Source organism: Berghia stephanieae, chromosome 2 (assembly GCF_034508935.2).
Source record: "Berghia stephanieae isolate SIO BIC M18660-M18661 chromosome 2, UCSD_Bste_1.3, whole genome shotgun sequence".
Taxonomy (NCBI): Eukaryota; Metazoa; Mollusca; class Gastropoda; order Nudibranchia; family Aeolidiidae; genus Berghia; species Berghia stephanieae.
The window spans coordinates 25,070,030-25,087,003 of NC_088361.1; the positions used below are offsets into that span (position 1 = coordinate 25,070,030).

Here is a 16,974-nt window from a genome sequence, read left to right on the forward strand (position 1 = left end):
CTGCGTTGGGTAGCTCGGGCCATCTACAAGGTAGGCTACCCACCCGTCTTTAGAGAAGCGTCAAGCCAAAGAGGAGTGTTGGGGTAGAAACACCTCGCAAGGTGAACCCCCCTCAGCCTCCAGGATCAATAGCTCCTCCTTATCGGGGTCCTCTCGGAACTGCGCACCCTCAGCAGAAAGGTGCCTGCTGTGCAGGATTTGGAAAGGAATATCTCCTCGTTGAACCTATTTCAACGGTACAGGGTATAGAGATACTGGGGGATAGAAGACAGTTAAGAAGGCTTGTTTTCCTCCGTTCTTTCTCTCTCTCTGTCCTGGCAACTCAATTTTGATAAGGAAGGGAAATTTGGAATCATTGGGGAAATGGGGTATGGAATGGAAATCATAGCTCAAATATGGTAAAAGGGGGTGGGATTTGTGCTATGCCATCGCCTTCCCTTGCTCTCTTTAAACTGAAACCGTCATTCCTCAAAACATCTTTTATATACTACGTTCTTGGGATTTGGGGGAGAAAAAGTTTGGGGATGATTGCCAGGACAAGAAAAATAGCAAAATGGGTGAATGAAGCCATTCTCATAAAAAGGGCTGGGGTGTGGGGGGTCTGTGGAGCCACTGTGTCTCTCCATTTTTCTCTCACCAGTCGTGTGGTTTTTCGTTGGTTACCACCAAACCAGAATGGCTCTTTTAGTCGCCTTCTACGACACGCATGAGCTTACGGTGGCTCAATTCTTTTCCCTCTCAGTTGAGGGACCCCGGAGACCACACGGGGTTCATATAAAGTTGATTCAAAGAAATTAATTTCGTTTGAAAAGTAGTTAAAGATTGGGCCGGGCTAACGTAATTTTTAAAAACGGATACTGATATAAACGTCAGAGTAATTTCAAGGCTGTAATTGATTGTTGTAACATCGTTACTGGATGGACTCACACCATTAGGTGTTTTACATGAGAGAGGGGTAGATAGACCCATAACATTATAGATCACGTTTATCACGGAGGTACTTGATTGTGGCAGCCAGGGTCAGTCTAGGACTTTGTTCAAGTGTCATCCGACTGAAAGTGATAGGACCCTAGAATCCGATCCAAGGGATGGGGTCAGAAAAAGTTGTTTAAAGCGTTTTAACGTGCGATAAGGTGCCGGCAATTTTTATGCTTATCGTATGGTTGGAAGCTTTCACTTTTGATTGTTAATTTGCTACAAAAGCAATAACATAATTACTGTTGCGGGCTACGAGCTAATTGTAATTGAGAGTCTAAGGGACTGCTCAATATGGTAATTTTGTAAATGTTGACATGTACTTTACAATTTTAAGAATATTGCGTTACGGGCTCTAAGCCGATGTTTGTTGAAAGTCATTTGGGCTTCGCAATTTAATGTGAGTGGTAAATCGATCAGGATTTACATTTTATTTGCAACAGTTAAAACGAGAGGCATAAGCGTCATTGGGTAGTGAGCTAAATGCGAATTATCGTTGAGTGTGAAACTCGTGCAAGTACCCTGTTATCACTGATTTAATTTTGTCGACATCGGTAGAAAGGATAATTTAACGCTACGTTGCAGTCTTATACTTTTGTTGATAAAATCGGTTGTGCTTAAAGTTAAGCCGGGCACAGTGGATGAGCATAGCGTTTAACCACTGGGGCGTGACCACAGTAAGATTTCGTGTATGAGAGGCACGAATAGTCGAGTTATTATAAAAAGAAGGTCGTGTTGATAAATATTGGATGAAATTGTCTCAAGTATTGACATTGAAATATTAATGAAATTAAGAATCGAGGCGTTGTCATATTGAATGTATCTTATTTGCAGTTCGCAATAATATATAATTTTGTTACATACTGCTCTTTGACTTAAAAGTCATATCAGCTTGCAGAAATTTGGTTGTATTCACTTTGCGGTGGTTTTATATTGCGGTGTTGTCATCTGCGCTATTGTGTTGACCTATTGAAGCATTCTAGCTGTTTTCATTATCATTGGTTTAATTGTCTTATCCATAACAAGCAAAAAAAAATTTAATCATGTCTGATGTGGAGAAGTTGATTAAAGTAGGAGAAAAGCTTGGATTTTCTGGCCAAGAGTTAAATGATTGAGTGACAAGACAGTTGGCAGACCAAGATAGGGTGCGCCAAGAAGAGTTGGAGAAGTTGAAACTGGAGAGGGAGAAACTGCGACAGCAACAGCAACTTGTAGAAACGGAGCTGGAATTACGGAGATTAAGAGCGGATCGTGATGACAGCTCGCCATCTCTGTCACAGTAAAGGTTGTTCACAATTATCTTATTAAATTTTATTTTATTAAGAACTGAATTCATCTCACTCCAGTTATATTTCGGTAGGCTTAGATAAACTTTACCTTCTAATATTAGATCGTCTTTCCTTTTATAGCCTTCCCTCGAATTAATTTCTAATTAGTGAATACTTTTCGTTCTACATTCTGTCACGTAGCCACTTATTATAAAAGCTGATAGGTCTAACATTTGACACTCACTTTCTCTCCACAATCTATGCCGGACGGCCAGTCGCTCTATTCCTATATATATACTGGAAGATTTTTATCTTTTGGGACTTTGTAGATATTATATCTACACCATTAAGACGCCGGAGCTTTTAACTTTGATTGTATAATCTTCAAGGATCAAACCCAAGCCCGCTGTCAAAGGACTACACAATAACTTCTTACCAATTGCCTGGAAGTGGAATTTTACGAGTCCAATCCTGTTATCAGAGGAATAGATCATCCAAGCCCATCAACTGCCTGGAAACGTAAACTTATGAACCTGACATATTATCATAAGTTACGTAAAATATTCATATCTCTATTTGTAACTGCCACGATCACTGTTTATCTCTTTTAATTAAATTTCATCATTATTTTTATTTCATTGTAAACAAATCGTTAATTGTTTTTCATTTATAGTAACTAGTAAATTCTGGGGCCTCATTCTACATATATCTTTATGCATAGTCGAGTAGCTCTTTACTCACTTGAGACCATGACATTTTGGAGGGGACACATATAAAGAATTGAATTTATTTAGTTACTTATATCTATTTCATCTAACTTTAAAGTTTAAATTGTAAAACTCTTAATTGCCCCACTTGATCATATTTTAATTGAACTCCCTATTTACAGGATTATTTTTTTTTTCTTTTTCATTTCTTCATTTAAATGGAATAGCAATTTATCCATTCATTCTTTCATTCAAATTGAATAGCATTTTATTGATTCATTCATTCATTCATTTATTCATTTATAAATTATTCATTCATTCATTGTTCATTCATTTATTCATTCATCCATTCATTCGTTTATTCACTCATTTATCCAATCATTCATACATTTATTCCTCCCTTCATTCTTTCATTCATACATTATCCATTCATTCATTCATTTATTCACTCAGTTTTTCATTCATTCATTCATTCCTTGTCCACTTTGTTATTATATCACTCATTTCATTTTGTTGTTTGCCTCATTCATGAATTGTTTTCAATATGTTTACATTCCATACGATTCATTCACCTATCAACCAATCACTCAGTGTTGTGAACACATTTTGTAACTATTGTAAATCTTACGATATTTTATTGTTTTGTATTTCAGACATCACTGTTAAACACTCTTCAATGCCTAATTACAATTGTTGAACAACCATTGAACAAGAGAGAGGTCCCAGCCACGAACTGAGTTGGTAAATATATCCTTCATTATTCTCTTTTACATGAGTTGGGCATCACATAGTAACTATAGACATCGTGATTTGTTTTGCATAGTGATTTGTTTTAAATACATTTTTGGCATACTACTGTTACCGAAAACCACTTATATATTATGTTCTGAAAAGTGAGTCTTTAAAAACTAAATAATAATAAAAGGAGTCTACTAGCCGTCGTGTTATATTTAGTGATAGATAACTTGGGATTATTTTGGCATCCTATTATTGTTATCACACTCTAGTATATTAGCGTCATTGCGAATAATTGTACACAAACTAACGACGAGTCACACACATTGGTGATACATTTTTCGTAGTAACATAGTTTAGAGTACACGCGATTGACACATTGTTATTGACACAAGTCATAATAACTCCGCATTGTATTGACACATTGCTTTATAAGATATAACGATAAAAGGCATCAAATTCAACATACATAATAAGTTGAAATAAGAGAGAGAGATTTCTAAAAATAGAACAGTTCATTCCAGTAAGTGTAAATAAATAAAACAGTCAGTAACAGTATCCTGTCAATATAATATATATAAAACATCGTAACTAATTTATTGCAAAAATGGAAGCATATAAAAGATACTTAAGTCTCGCAAAGGACTTAGAAATACCCCAGGAAAGAATATTTTCATGGTGCGAAGAGAAAATAAAAGAAGAAAAAGAAGAAAGAATTCGTAGAGAAGAAAATGAAGAAAGAATTCGTAGAGAAGAAAATGAAGAAAGAATTCGTAGAGAAGAAAATGAAGAAAGAATTCGTAGAGAAGAAAATGAAGAAAGAATTCGTAGAGAAGAAAATGAAGAAAGAATTCGTAGAGAAGAAAAAGAACACGAAGAAAGAATTCGTAGAGAAGAAAATGAAGAAAGAATTCGTAGAGAAGAAAAAGAACACGAAGAAAGAATACGTAGAGAAGAACGAGAAGAAAGAGTCCAAGAAAGGGAACTAAAAAGACAAATAGCTTTAGCAGAAGAAGAAACCAAAAGGACCCAAATGATGCTGGAAATTGAAAAAACAAAAACCGGTCATGAAAGAAAACATAATAATAGTGATGAATTTTTCGTGAAACTTCCACGCATGCCAACATACGATGAACGCTCAGACTGTCTAGAATCCTTCTTACACCGATTCGAAGTTCAGGCTAAAGGTTATCGTTGGCCAGAAAGCAAATGGGCCACAGCCTTGATTAACTGCTTATCTGGAGAACCGCTAAAAGTTTTCTATACCTTAACAACTGAAGATGCAGATGACTATGGAAAAATTAAAGACGCTCTACTAAAAAGATTTAGATTAACGGAAGATGGTTACCAGGAAAGGTTTCACACTGCAAAACCGGAAAGTGGAGAAGACTTTAATACATTCGTGAACCGAATTACTCAATTTCTAAATCGGTGGCTTGAGTTGGCAAACGTAAAACAAGACGACTTTGCAGGCCTTTACTATCTCACGCTGAAGAATCGAATCTATCAAGCTTGCAACCCAGATTTAGTCGCATTCTTTAAAGAGAGAAAGCCAGAAAACTTGGACAAATTAAAAATCTACGCAGAAAACTTTAACAGCGCACATCCATTGACACCCCTTAGCAGAACATTGAAGGAACCATACTACGCTGCCGCTGCTCAGAGTCCATGTACACCTAAAGTTCAAAACTCAAATAGAACGAGCCGATCAATCACTCGGAACACGCAAGTGAAACAAGATGATCATAGTAACAAACCATGGAACAAACAGTTCAATAGAGACCATAGCCGATCCTATCAAAACAAAACAAGAAATAGCACTGACAATAATACTGAGTATAAGAAAACCAACAAACCTATAATTAAATGTCAATATTGTGGAATGAAAGGCCACACAGCAGACAAATGTTACAAAATCGTGCGATATCCAAAAGAAACTGCAAATGCATCACTCCAAACAAGTGTAAACAATCAGACACGAGTAATGTCAGGAGAAAATATAAATGTGTATTGCGTGAAAGGTATGTCACTTTTAACACAAACTCACAAATCAGGATCGCTATTTTTTTGTGAAGGCAAAGCTAATGGAACTGATTGCAAAATATTGAGAGACACAGGATGCAGTACAGTAGGAATAAAAGCATCTTTGATCAATGACGAAGACAAAACTGGAAAAACGGTACAATGCATCACATTCAGTGGCACAGTCGAAACCTTTGAAACAGCTAACGTGTACATAGAAACCCCATACTATACAGGAATAGTGGAATGCTGTATACTTCCCAACCCCGTCGCTGATGTTATTGTTGGCAATATAAAAGGTCTTAAAGACAACCCAACAGATGTAAAAGAATGGTCATTAACCCAAGAAACAGCTTGTCTAGCAGAAACAAGAAAGATGACTAAGACAACAGAGAAGCCAATGACTATTTCTCTAGAACCACAACAATTTGACAGGAACACGTTCATTGAAGAACAGAAAAAGGACCCGACTTTAACATCATATTTCAATATCGCAAACAAAGGGACGAAATCAAAAGTTGAATACATCATTGAAAAAGATATTCTGTTCAGGTTACATGGGAAAAGAAACAAAATAGCTAAACAACTGGTCACGCCGAGTATTTACAGAAACAAAATCCTTGGAATAGCGCACGATTCAATAACTTCTGGACATCTTGGGAGCTCTTCCACATTGAAGAGAATATCCGAGAATTTCACATGGCCTGGAATTACTAAAGACGTCCGAGAATATGTGAAATCGTGTGACACATGTCAAAGAAGAGTCGCAAAAGGCAGAATACCGAGATTGCCATTAGAGACAACCCCAGTTATTGAAAAAGTTTTTCAAAAAGTTGCAATTGACATTATAGGCCCTTTAACAAAATCAGATAGAAACCATACACACATACTAACACTAGTCGATTACGCAACCAGGTGGCCAGAAGCGATAGCATTGAAATCAACTACATCGGATCACATAGCTGAAGCATTGATGACAATTTTTACTAGAATAGGCATACCAAATGAGATACTGTCGGACAATGGACCCCAATTTACATCACATATGATGCATGAAACCATGAAACTCATGGGAATCCAACACTCATTCACAACTCCCTACCACCCCCAAGCAAATGGTCTTTGTGAAAGATTTAATGGCACTCTAAAGAATATGTTAAGAAAAGTGTCAGCAGAAAAACCAGATGATTGGGACAGATACTTACCAGCAATCCTATTTGCATATAGAGAAATACCCCAAGAATCTACAGGCTACTCCCCATTTGAGTTGATGTATGGACGATCACCTCGCGGCCCGATCAATATAGTAGCCGACATTTGTAAAGGGAATGAGGAGGACAATAACGAAATTATGTTTGCTTACGAATATGTAAGAAACCTGAAAGACAGAATAGAGCACACGTGTAAGCTAGCACAGGAATCCGTCACTAAAAAAGCAGAGAAATACAAGGAATACTCCGATCGAAAAAGCAAGTCAGGAAAATTTGAGATTGATGACAAAGTACTAATACTCTTACCCGATGACTCGAGTAAACTTTTAGCTACATGGAAAGGACCATTCAAAATAACAGCAATAAAATCTAATGTTAATTACGAGATTAAAATTAACAACACAACAAAGACATTCCATGCAAATATGCTAAAAAAGTATTTTGATAGAGACACAGTGTCGCAACCTATGTTTACTAATATCGAAGCTTCAAATGCAGGATTGATCATACCGTTGGTCATGGGACACAGACACCCGAGACAGAAAAACAAACAAAAATCGCACAATTGCAACCACCTAAGACAAAAAAAGAAGTACGCAAAGTACTTGGGCTCCTAAATTTTTACAGGAAATACATTTACAACTTCGCGCACATCGCGACACCGCTAACAAATCTGACAAAGAATGGGTCACCGAACAAAATTGTTTGGACAGAAGTGTGTCAGAATAGCTTTAACCAATTAAAGGCATTACTCTGTTCAGAACCAATTCTTAAATTACCCGACATATCAAAAGAATTTGTTGTAAGAACTGACGCGTCTGATAAGGGCATCGCAGGTGTACTATTACAGGAACATGAGGGAACTCTAATGCCTTGCTTATATGCAAGCAGAAAATTATTGGACAGAGAATCACGATACTCTGTAATAGAGCGTGAAGGACTGGCCATCGTCTTTGCTTTAAAGACATTCAGCAGATATCTACTGCTAAAAGAGTTTGTGGTCGAAACGGACCATAAACCACTCACGTACATAAGAAATAACAAAATGAATAATAGTAGAGTACTAAGGTGGAGTCTATTTTTGCAAAATTACACTTTCAGTATCTCTCACATACCAGGCTGTGAAAATATTCACGCCGACCTACTTTCTCGATTAGTATAAACACGTGAGAAGGGTATAACTTAACCTCCCATGCATACTGTTAGTTACCTCGCAAACTATGCCAAATCAGAACGCACAATTTCGATAATTTTATTTGTAAACATGATGACCCAACTTAATGTAACATTGAGTATTGTTTGGATATATATACCATACCCATTCATGATTTGGGAAATCTTCTCTTTATCTATTATTGTTATGAATTTTCACTCATTTATGATTAATAATTGAAATGTCAATATTCCATTTACATTTTCATTCATTTCATTCAGTAAATTACCTTCATATCATCGACTTAAATCATGCTTCATTGCCATCACTATTGTTTATCACAATGATTTGTAATCACATTGCCATCATGTTGTTCATCACAATGATTTGTAATCACAATCTTTCATTGTTATTGTCACCCATTCATATACCTACGTTAATATAAACATTTCCATGTCTAGTTAATAAATAATTTAATTGTAGCACAAATCATAACAATGGATTAATGCTAGAGTATCATGATAGTAAATTTACTTCCGTTTGTAAAATCTATCTTTCCCATAATGGTTAAAGAGTATATTTTAAACGTGGGTGGGGGTGTCACAGTAAAGGTTGTTCACAATTATCTTATTAAATTTTATTTTATTAAGAATTGAATTCATCTCACTCCAGTTATATTTCGGTAGGCTTAGATAAACTTTACCTTCTAATATTAGATCGTCTTTCCTTTTATAGCCTTCCCTCGAATTAATTTCTAATTAGTGAATACTTTTCGTTCTACATTCTGTCACGTAGCCACTTATTATAAAAGCTGATAGGTCTAACATTTGACACTCACTTTCTCTCCACAATCTATGCCGGACGGCCAGTCGCTCTATTCCTATATATATACTGGAAGATTTTTATCTTTTGGGACTTTGTAGATATTATATCTACACCATTAAGACGCCGGAGCTTTTAACTTTGATTGTATAATCTTCAAGGATCAAACCCAAGCCCGCTGTCAAAGGACTACACAATAACTTCTTACCAATTGCCTGGAAGTGGAATTTTACGAGTCCAATCCTGTTATCAGAGGAATAGATCATCCAAGCCCATCATCTGCCTGGAAACGTAAACTTATGAACCTGACATATTATCATAAGTTACGTAAAATATTCATATCTCTATTTGTAACTGCCACGATCATTGTTTATCTCTTTTAATTAAATTTCATCATTATTTTTATTTCATTGTAAACAAATCGTTAATTGTTTTTCATTTATAGTAACTAGTAAATTCTGGGGCCTCATTCTACATATATCTTTATGCATAGTCGAGTAGCTCTTTACTCACTTGAGACCATGACAATCTCCTAGGTCTCCCTCAGTGTCAGAAAGTATTCGTCACGCAAGACTAGCGCCAGTCAAGAGTCCCAGGCTTCCATGCTTCAATGACAAGTCAGACATGATTGACAGTTACCTGCTAAGATTTGAGAGATATGCGACGGTTAATGAATGGCCAGAGACGGACTGGGCTATTCATCTCTCCGCCTTGCTACAAGGAAAAGCATTGGAAGTTTATACGAGACTTGATGAAGATGAGGCGATGAATTATCAGAAAGTTAGGGATGCTCTGCTGAAGCGTTATAACTTGACGAAAGATGGCTTTCAAGAAAAGTTCAGGAAGAGTAGGCCAGAGGCAGGAGAAAGCATTGGTCAGTTTAGAACACGAATCCAGTCCTATCTTGAGAAATGGATACAGTTGTCAGAGAAGGACAAGAATGTGTCTACCGATCTGATTGACTTATTCATGATGAAACAGCTGATGAATTCGTGTAACAAGGACTTGCTCATGTTTGTTAAAGAAAGAAAGCCTAGCACAGCCAATGATTTGGTGGATCAAATAGAAAAGTATGTTTGTGCTCACGGTGCAGCAGGGGCTTATGTGAAGTCTAGTTTCGATAGGAAAGCAGAACAACCTCCAGTCACCACGCAATATGCTGTCAACAGGACACCACTGACAAACAAGGACAGACCATCACAACAATTACAATGTCATCACTGCAGGAAATTTGGTCACAAAGCTCGGGACTGCAGGTCTCAGCGTGCGCTAGCTATTGGTAGTTGATGTAAGTTTTGTGGATTAAAAAATCATCATGAAAATGATTGTTGGCTACAACAAAGGATGGCGAGCACTGAAGCCCAGAAGAATCCGCAGATTCAGAAGAAATCGCAACCAAACGGTGCAAGTTATAACATAACAGATCCCAATCACTGTATAACCACAATTTGCGAAGGATACGTGGAAGCGCAAAAGATGCCAACTCGGAAAGGCTATCTAAATGGCGAAAAGGTGACGGTCCTACACGACAATGGCTGCAGCACTGTTGTTATAAAGAAGGGTTTGAGCAAAATTGCACCAGGGAAAGAGGATTATATGAAAATCAGCCTAGCAGATGGAACGTCCGTACAAGCACCATTGACAAAGGCTTACCTCGACTGTCCTTACTATACAGGAGAAATTGAAGCCGTCGAGATGGAATCCCCTTTGTATGATGTAATCTTGGGTAATATCCCAGGTGCTAAGTGTCCGGGTATTAAATGTGATGAGCAAATGATGGCTGTGGAGACACGAAGTCAGAAGCAGAAAGTAATCAAAGCATTGCGGACTCCAGCATCACTAGATATCGGGGTCACTGTTAAGGACCTAATCGACAAACAGGAAAAGGATGAGTTTGCAGAAAGTTGGCGGAAAATTGCGAACGCAGACACAGTGGTCGAAACAACACTACGTGGTTTGGTTTCGATAAAGGTGTACTTTGCCGCTTTTTCCAGTCACCAACAAAATACCATGGAGATGTATGTAGGCAGGTAGTTGTTCCAGAGGAACTGAGAGAGACAGTAATGAGGCTGGCCCACGAGAGCATCATGGCTGGTCATCTCGCATCTAAGAAAACGAGTGATAGGATCTTGTTAGAGTTCTATTGGCCTAATCTTTGGGATGACGTGAATAGATTCTGTCGATCATGTGACACGTGCCAAAGGAGCGCACCCAAGGGTCAGACAACCAAAGTGCCTCTATCAAAGGTGCCTCTTATTGATGAGCCATTTAGTCGTGTTGCAGTGGACATCATTGGGCCCGTCATACCATCTTCAGACAGAGGAAATCGGTACATCCTTACTCTAATGGATTATTGCACACGATTTCCAGAGGCGGTGCCATTAAAGTCAATAGACACAGAACACGTGGCTGAGGCATTAGTCGATATTTTTAGCCGTACTGGAGTGCCAAAGGAAATGCTACATGACAATGGAACTCAGTTTACCTCTGACATGATGAATGAAGTTTGTCGCCTTCTCTCCATGAAACAGCTCATCACATCACCGTACAATCCGCAATGTAATGGTTTAGTTGAGAGGATGAATGGAACTCTCAAAGGAATGTTAAAGCGACTCGCCAATGACAGACCAAAAGACTGGGACAGATACATCAACGCCGCTCTCTTCGCTTATAGAGAGGTACCGCAGGAGTCTCTTGGATTCTCGCCATTTGAACTTCTATACGCAAGACCTGTGAGGGGCCCTATGACAATACTCCGAGAACTTTGGACAGGTAACATCACGGATGAGGAAGTAAAGACAACCTATCAATACGTGGTGGACCTGCGCGCAAAGATGGAGAAGGTTATTGAGGTCGCCCACGACAACCTGAGAAAAGCCTCGGGACGATACAAATCACACTTCGACCGGAAGGCTAAAGCAAGAACGTTTGATAAAGGAGAAAAAGTGTTGCTCCTTTTGCCTACGAAAGCAAACAAGCTTCAACTGAAGTGGATGGGACCATTTACGGTCATCAAAAGGATAGGCGACAACAATTACACCATTGATATGGGTAAATATCAAAAGACCTATCATGCCAATATGCTGAAGAAGTATTGGGAACGGGAGTCTCCTGAATCGCCTACACAAGACATCGGAATACTTGGAGTAGCTACAGCTACAGTGATTGATGAGCTGGAGGACGCTGAAGACCAGTTAGATTATTGCGTACCGAGAATTGAGCCTCAACTGAAAGCGTTTGAGAAACTAAAAGCTGTGTTAACATCGGAGCCTGTCTTGTGCTTGCCAGACTTTAACAAGCAATTTATTTTAGGGACCGATGCATCAAACACAGGTCTAGGCGCTATATTAATGCAGGAACATGAGGGCGAAAAGAAGCCAGTATTGTATTTGAGTCGGAAACTTCTGGCAAGAGAACAGAATTACAGTGTCGTGGAGAAGGAATGCTTAGCTCTCGTACGGGCTGTGAAGACTTTGAGCTCATATCTAATTGGAAGAGAGTTCATTGTGGAGACCGATCATGCTCCACTATTATATCTGAATAGGGCAAAATCGGAAAATGGTAGACTAATGAGATGGGCTCTGTTGCTCATTCAATCAGTTTAGATTTAATCTAAGAGCTGTAAAAGGTTCAGAAAATCATGGTCCAGACTTCCTTTCTAGAGTCTGATCAAGTGGTTTTGTTAAAGATGGACCAAAGTCAGATGGACTTAGTTCTTGAAGAGGGAGAGAATGTCACAAAACGCTTGTTGCCCGTGCTAGGTGAGCAATGATGCTTGTTTCCTGTTATGTTACCTTTGCGTGTCCGGTTATTTCGCCTTAAGTATTCAGTGTTGCTTTTTTTGTTTGATTTCTTTTGTTGGAAAAACACCGTTGATGAATATTAAATAGTCACCTTAATGACATTAGGATAGAGTGGCGCCGTTATGGGAGATAGAGAGATAGCGTGGCAGGGAGACTAGTCCCGTGACTATTGAGTAAAAAAGTTTCTTTAGTCCCGTAACTATTGTATAAGAAAGTTTTCTTAAAAGTCCGGAAACCGGGTAGTTCGTTATCGGACTTTGGTGGAAACCTGACACTTTTGAGAATTGACTAAATAATAGAATGTCTTGACTGATCCTGAGTTACGTTAATTTATTGTCTATGACCATGGGTTGGGTAGACGAAGTTTTATTATATAGAAGAGAGTTTTACCAATTTTAGTCAGTCCATCACGATAGCCTGAACAGAGCAGAGACATGCTAGGTCCTCTCTGAGACTCACAAAAGTCATTCCATTTTGCAGAAATTCACTTGGCTTGGAAATTAATATTAACTTTGTATATTAACCGCCAGTGAAATTTCGTTATTTGACGGCTCTATTAATGGTGTGTTTCCATTAATTAATTGTGATTTTAATGATAGTTTATGCTATAAGTTTTATGAGATTTATGATGTAAGATCATCAGCAGTGAATCTCCATGTGTACTATTATTGTGTATTTCTTCAGAATACAAATATTAAGATATTTTAATATCGTGCTTGAAGTTTAAGGATAACAGATGTAAAGATTGATTAAAGAATAAAAAGTTATCTACACTTATTTAATCTCTGTCGTAAATAAATATTGAAATATTAATTTTGAGATAATTAAGAGTAATCGTCAATCTCTCTAGATTGAAATGATGTGTTTATGAATAAGTATGGCACATGATTAAGTGTGAATATAGGATTATTTTATTAATCATGTATCTCTTTCTATACAGAATAGAGTCGGTTAGCCCCGGCTATAAACCAGACGTGATACCAGTAACATTTGTTTGTTATCTTGAAAACATTTTGGTTCCCTATTTATCGGGAAAACAATTTAATAAACAACATTTCCAACCTGGACTTAAATTAAAGTGAAATTAACAATTGAAAGAACTTGTGACAGAAAAGTGAACTGTGAACATGTTTGGACTCCTATAGATATAATAATACCGAAAGACATCGATAATGTGGTCAAGAATATCATCTTCACCTTCATCATCATTTACCATTCATTGCATGTCTGCGTATTAAGTAAGGTAAGGGGCCCCAACCTGTAGATTATTATTTGCATCATCACCATCATGCATCACCATCATTTTTGATATTTTGATATTTGATATATGTTGTCACATTTATAATTTGAATATTATTCTTTCTTTCCTTTTATTTTTCTATAGATTTGTAATAAACAGTTATAAAATTATAATTCAATTGTCTTGCGATGTGCATTTAGTTTTATGTGTCGTGTGGAACCACCTTTAATGTCTCAAACCTGGGGTAAATAGCCACCGTACTCTGGCTTTGGGATCGTCACGTAGGTCAGTACCTTTGCCTGCACCTACATTGTGACAGGGTCCCTTATAACTTAATTGTATTAATAACAAGTGAGTCAAGACAATAATAATTCTTTAAAATGAGATTTTATATAGGCAATTTCCACTAAACGTGCTCAATGCGCTTTACGAGGGATCCCTGGCCAACAGCAACACTTAACATGTAGGACGAGACATGACGCCTGTTAGACAATATTACATTTTTTTTCGGACAGAGACAACGTTGTTGACGGCCAGGTACTCATTTCACACCTGAATACATTGAGGGAATTGGTGGACTGAAAACACAGTTCCTTTCTAAAATTATCTGAAAATGTATTTCAACCATCGACGACATGAGCAGAAGTTAATCATTATTATATGACATGTCAAACATCCTGTTAGATTCTAATATGCTTTTAAAAGAATACTGTTACTACTACTCACAAATCAATTAGCCTGAATGAACAAATATTATTTACACGCAAGTTATCCTTAGACCAGTTTACAAATGTTGCCACCTCCTCAAAGTCAAAGTAAGCAGACTGAGTCACGAAGAAACCATGAACAACTGAATCGTCGGTAGCCCCCTAAGGTCGTTGACTGGAAGTTACTCGATGAAATTGATATCTAGCCTGAAACTGATAAATAAGAGTAATAAACATTACGTCTATTACCCGTGGCGGAGCATGTCGACGTCTAGGTCGGTGCCAGGGTTGCCAGATTATTTTCAGTCATTCTGCCAACTAGATTTTAAAAATCTGCCAAATACCACAAAAATCTGCCAAACCGTAATATTTATAGTACCCCCTTTGAAAACTCATCAGTTTTGTTAAACAAAAATTCGCAAGGCCGATGTCATAATTTTTCTTTTCATTTCCCAAGTTTAAAAAATCACAAATACATAAAAATTGCCATGGAAAACGTGGAGTAGACCTATACATTTATTCCTAGACCTCGGAAAATAAAATCTGCCAAATATCTGCCAAACTGCCAAACCGTTTTTTTGTCTGCCAGACGACTTCAAATTCTGCCAAAAAAAAAAGGACATTTGGCAAAAAATCTGCCAAATTGGCAACCCTGGTCGGTGCACAGACTACCTGTGTTATCTATGGGTCAGTGTGTTCCAATGAGCCCATTAATCAGTCGCACACAGGGTTGCCAGATCCTTTTTGAATTTGAGACCAAACTAGCTACAGTAGTAGGCGGCCAGATTCCTCGACAGGAAGCCAAATACCACCAAATCCACCTTAGCCTCGCGAGTACTCCTTAGATTTGTTAAACAATTTATTTCCCCCATTTTTGAAGAAGAAAAAAGAAAATTAATTTAAAGGAAGATTCGCTGTACTCACCATAATCAAAACACCATTTCACCATTATTGCAATTTGTCACTAGATTCTGTACATTTGTTGGTATCGTTGAATTGTTCCTTTTAAACAACATCATAGGTCACATCCTTGAGTTGTAATCAGCGCAACTAAAAAATAACGACTTGAGACTCAGAAAAAAATGTCACATACAACCGAATTATCACGATGGAAATAAAAGTTCATTCCAGAGGTCTACACACCTGGAGAACTCCTAAACAAAAGTAACCTTTTTACAAATTAAAATGAATTCAATAGGCCCGTTTCAACGAACCAAGAATCCATTATTGCTGCCTCAGCATTTTCTTCACTACCACCAGTAAATGTGCTCGATCCTGAAGAACACTTCGTTCTGGTTGTACATGGCAGCGGTAAACAAATTAATCATCTCTTTCGTAACTTGGAAATCCACTCAGCATAGCTTTTTTGAAAAAAAAGATGGGCTTTTACGCGGATAATCAAGTCCAAAGAATGTACATTGAGCCTATTCCTGGGTTTGGTTTTGGTGGCATTCACTACTGAGAATAGACTAGAGATTTGATTCACTTTATAAATTGAGCACCTTTTAGAAATATCTATTATTCTATTTTAATTTATGCTTCCTTACAAAGGAGCATACTTTTCCCTGCCAACCAATGTTTTGTTTATTCATCTTAACAACGCCACTACCACATCTCATTCACCTGTAGTGTTTCATTCATCCTTTTTTGTTGATAAAGGGGAAACCCGAAACGTTCATTTGATCAAATTGATCAACAGATTACTCTCGGTTACTTGAATTTTTCATTGCGAGTTAGTTCCCTTGGTAGAATGCTTTTGGCGTGAAGAGAGTTAGTATTGGTCAGATTCAGCGTGGGTTACGCAACTGGATGCGTGGGTTGACGGAGGCAGGAAGCAATAACAAACCCACATGGTTGCCATTACCTCCACCATCATTCTCGCTCACGGTTTGTGGAAAGCACTTCATTACAGGCACGTAATAGTGAATCTAGTTTTTGTTTTGAACATTTCTATTATTATTCTTTGTAAATTGACCCATATTAAAAGAAACATACAAACAAAAAAGGCATGACCAGTCACTAACAATGCCGTGTAGTGTGTAGACAGTAACACAGTACGGTGAACATGACTGACACTGACATTGGGGTCGGAATGTCGGAACCCATGAGTCGTTCGCAACTCTGCCTCACGTATTCATTTAATCAGTCAATTTAATTTTTATTAAGCTTGCGTAAAACATACAAACAAAAAAGACATGACCAGTCACTAACAATGCAGTGTAGTGTGTAGACAGTAACACGGTACGGTGAACATGAATGACACTGGGATCGGAATGTCGGAACCCAGTAGTCGTTCGCAACTCAGCCTCGCGTACTCATTTAATCAGTCAA

At 37.8% G+C, this 16,974-nt stretch overlaps 1 protein-coding gene across 4 annotated transcripts in view; it reads right to left on the reverse strand.

The window, feature by feature from the left end:
- Positions 1 to 15,695, reverse strand: part of LOC144964554 (epoxide hydrolase 3-like) — a 34,769-nt gene extending 19,074 nt beyond the window's left edge. Inside the window, exon 1 of one of the 4 annotated variants that reach the window (XM_078898978.1) lies at positions 14,663 to 14,937. Coding sequence is in view for 1 of the 4 variants with exons in the window: in XM_078898977.1 (XP_078755103.1) it covers positions 15,568 to 15,570 (3 nt within the window). In the remaining 3 variants the exon portion in view is untranslated. Of the gene's footprint in view, positions 1 to 14,662; positions 14,941 to 15,567 lie in introns of those variants that run through there. The other 3 variants (XM_078898977.1, XM_078898980.1, XM_078898979.1) reach the window with 3 other exon arrangements.
- Between the last annotated feature and the right edge of the window lie 1,279 nt (positions 15,696 to 16,974).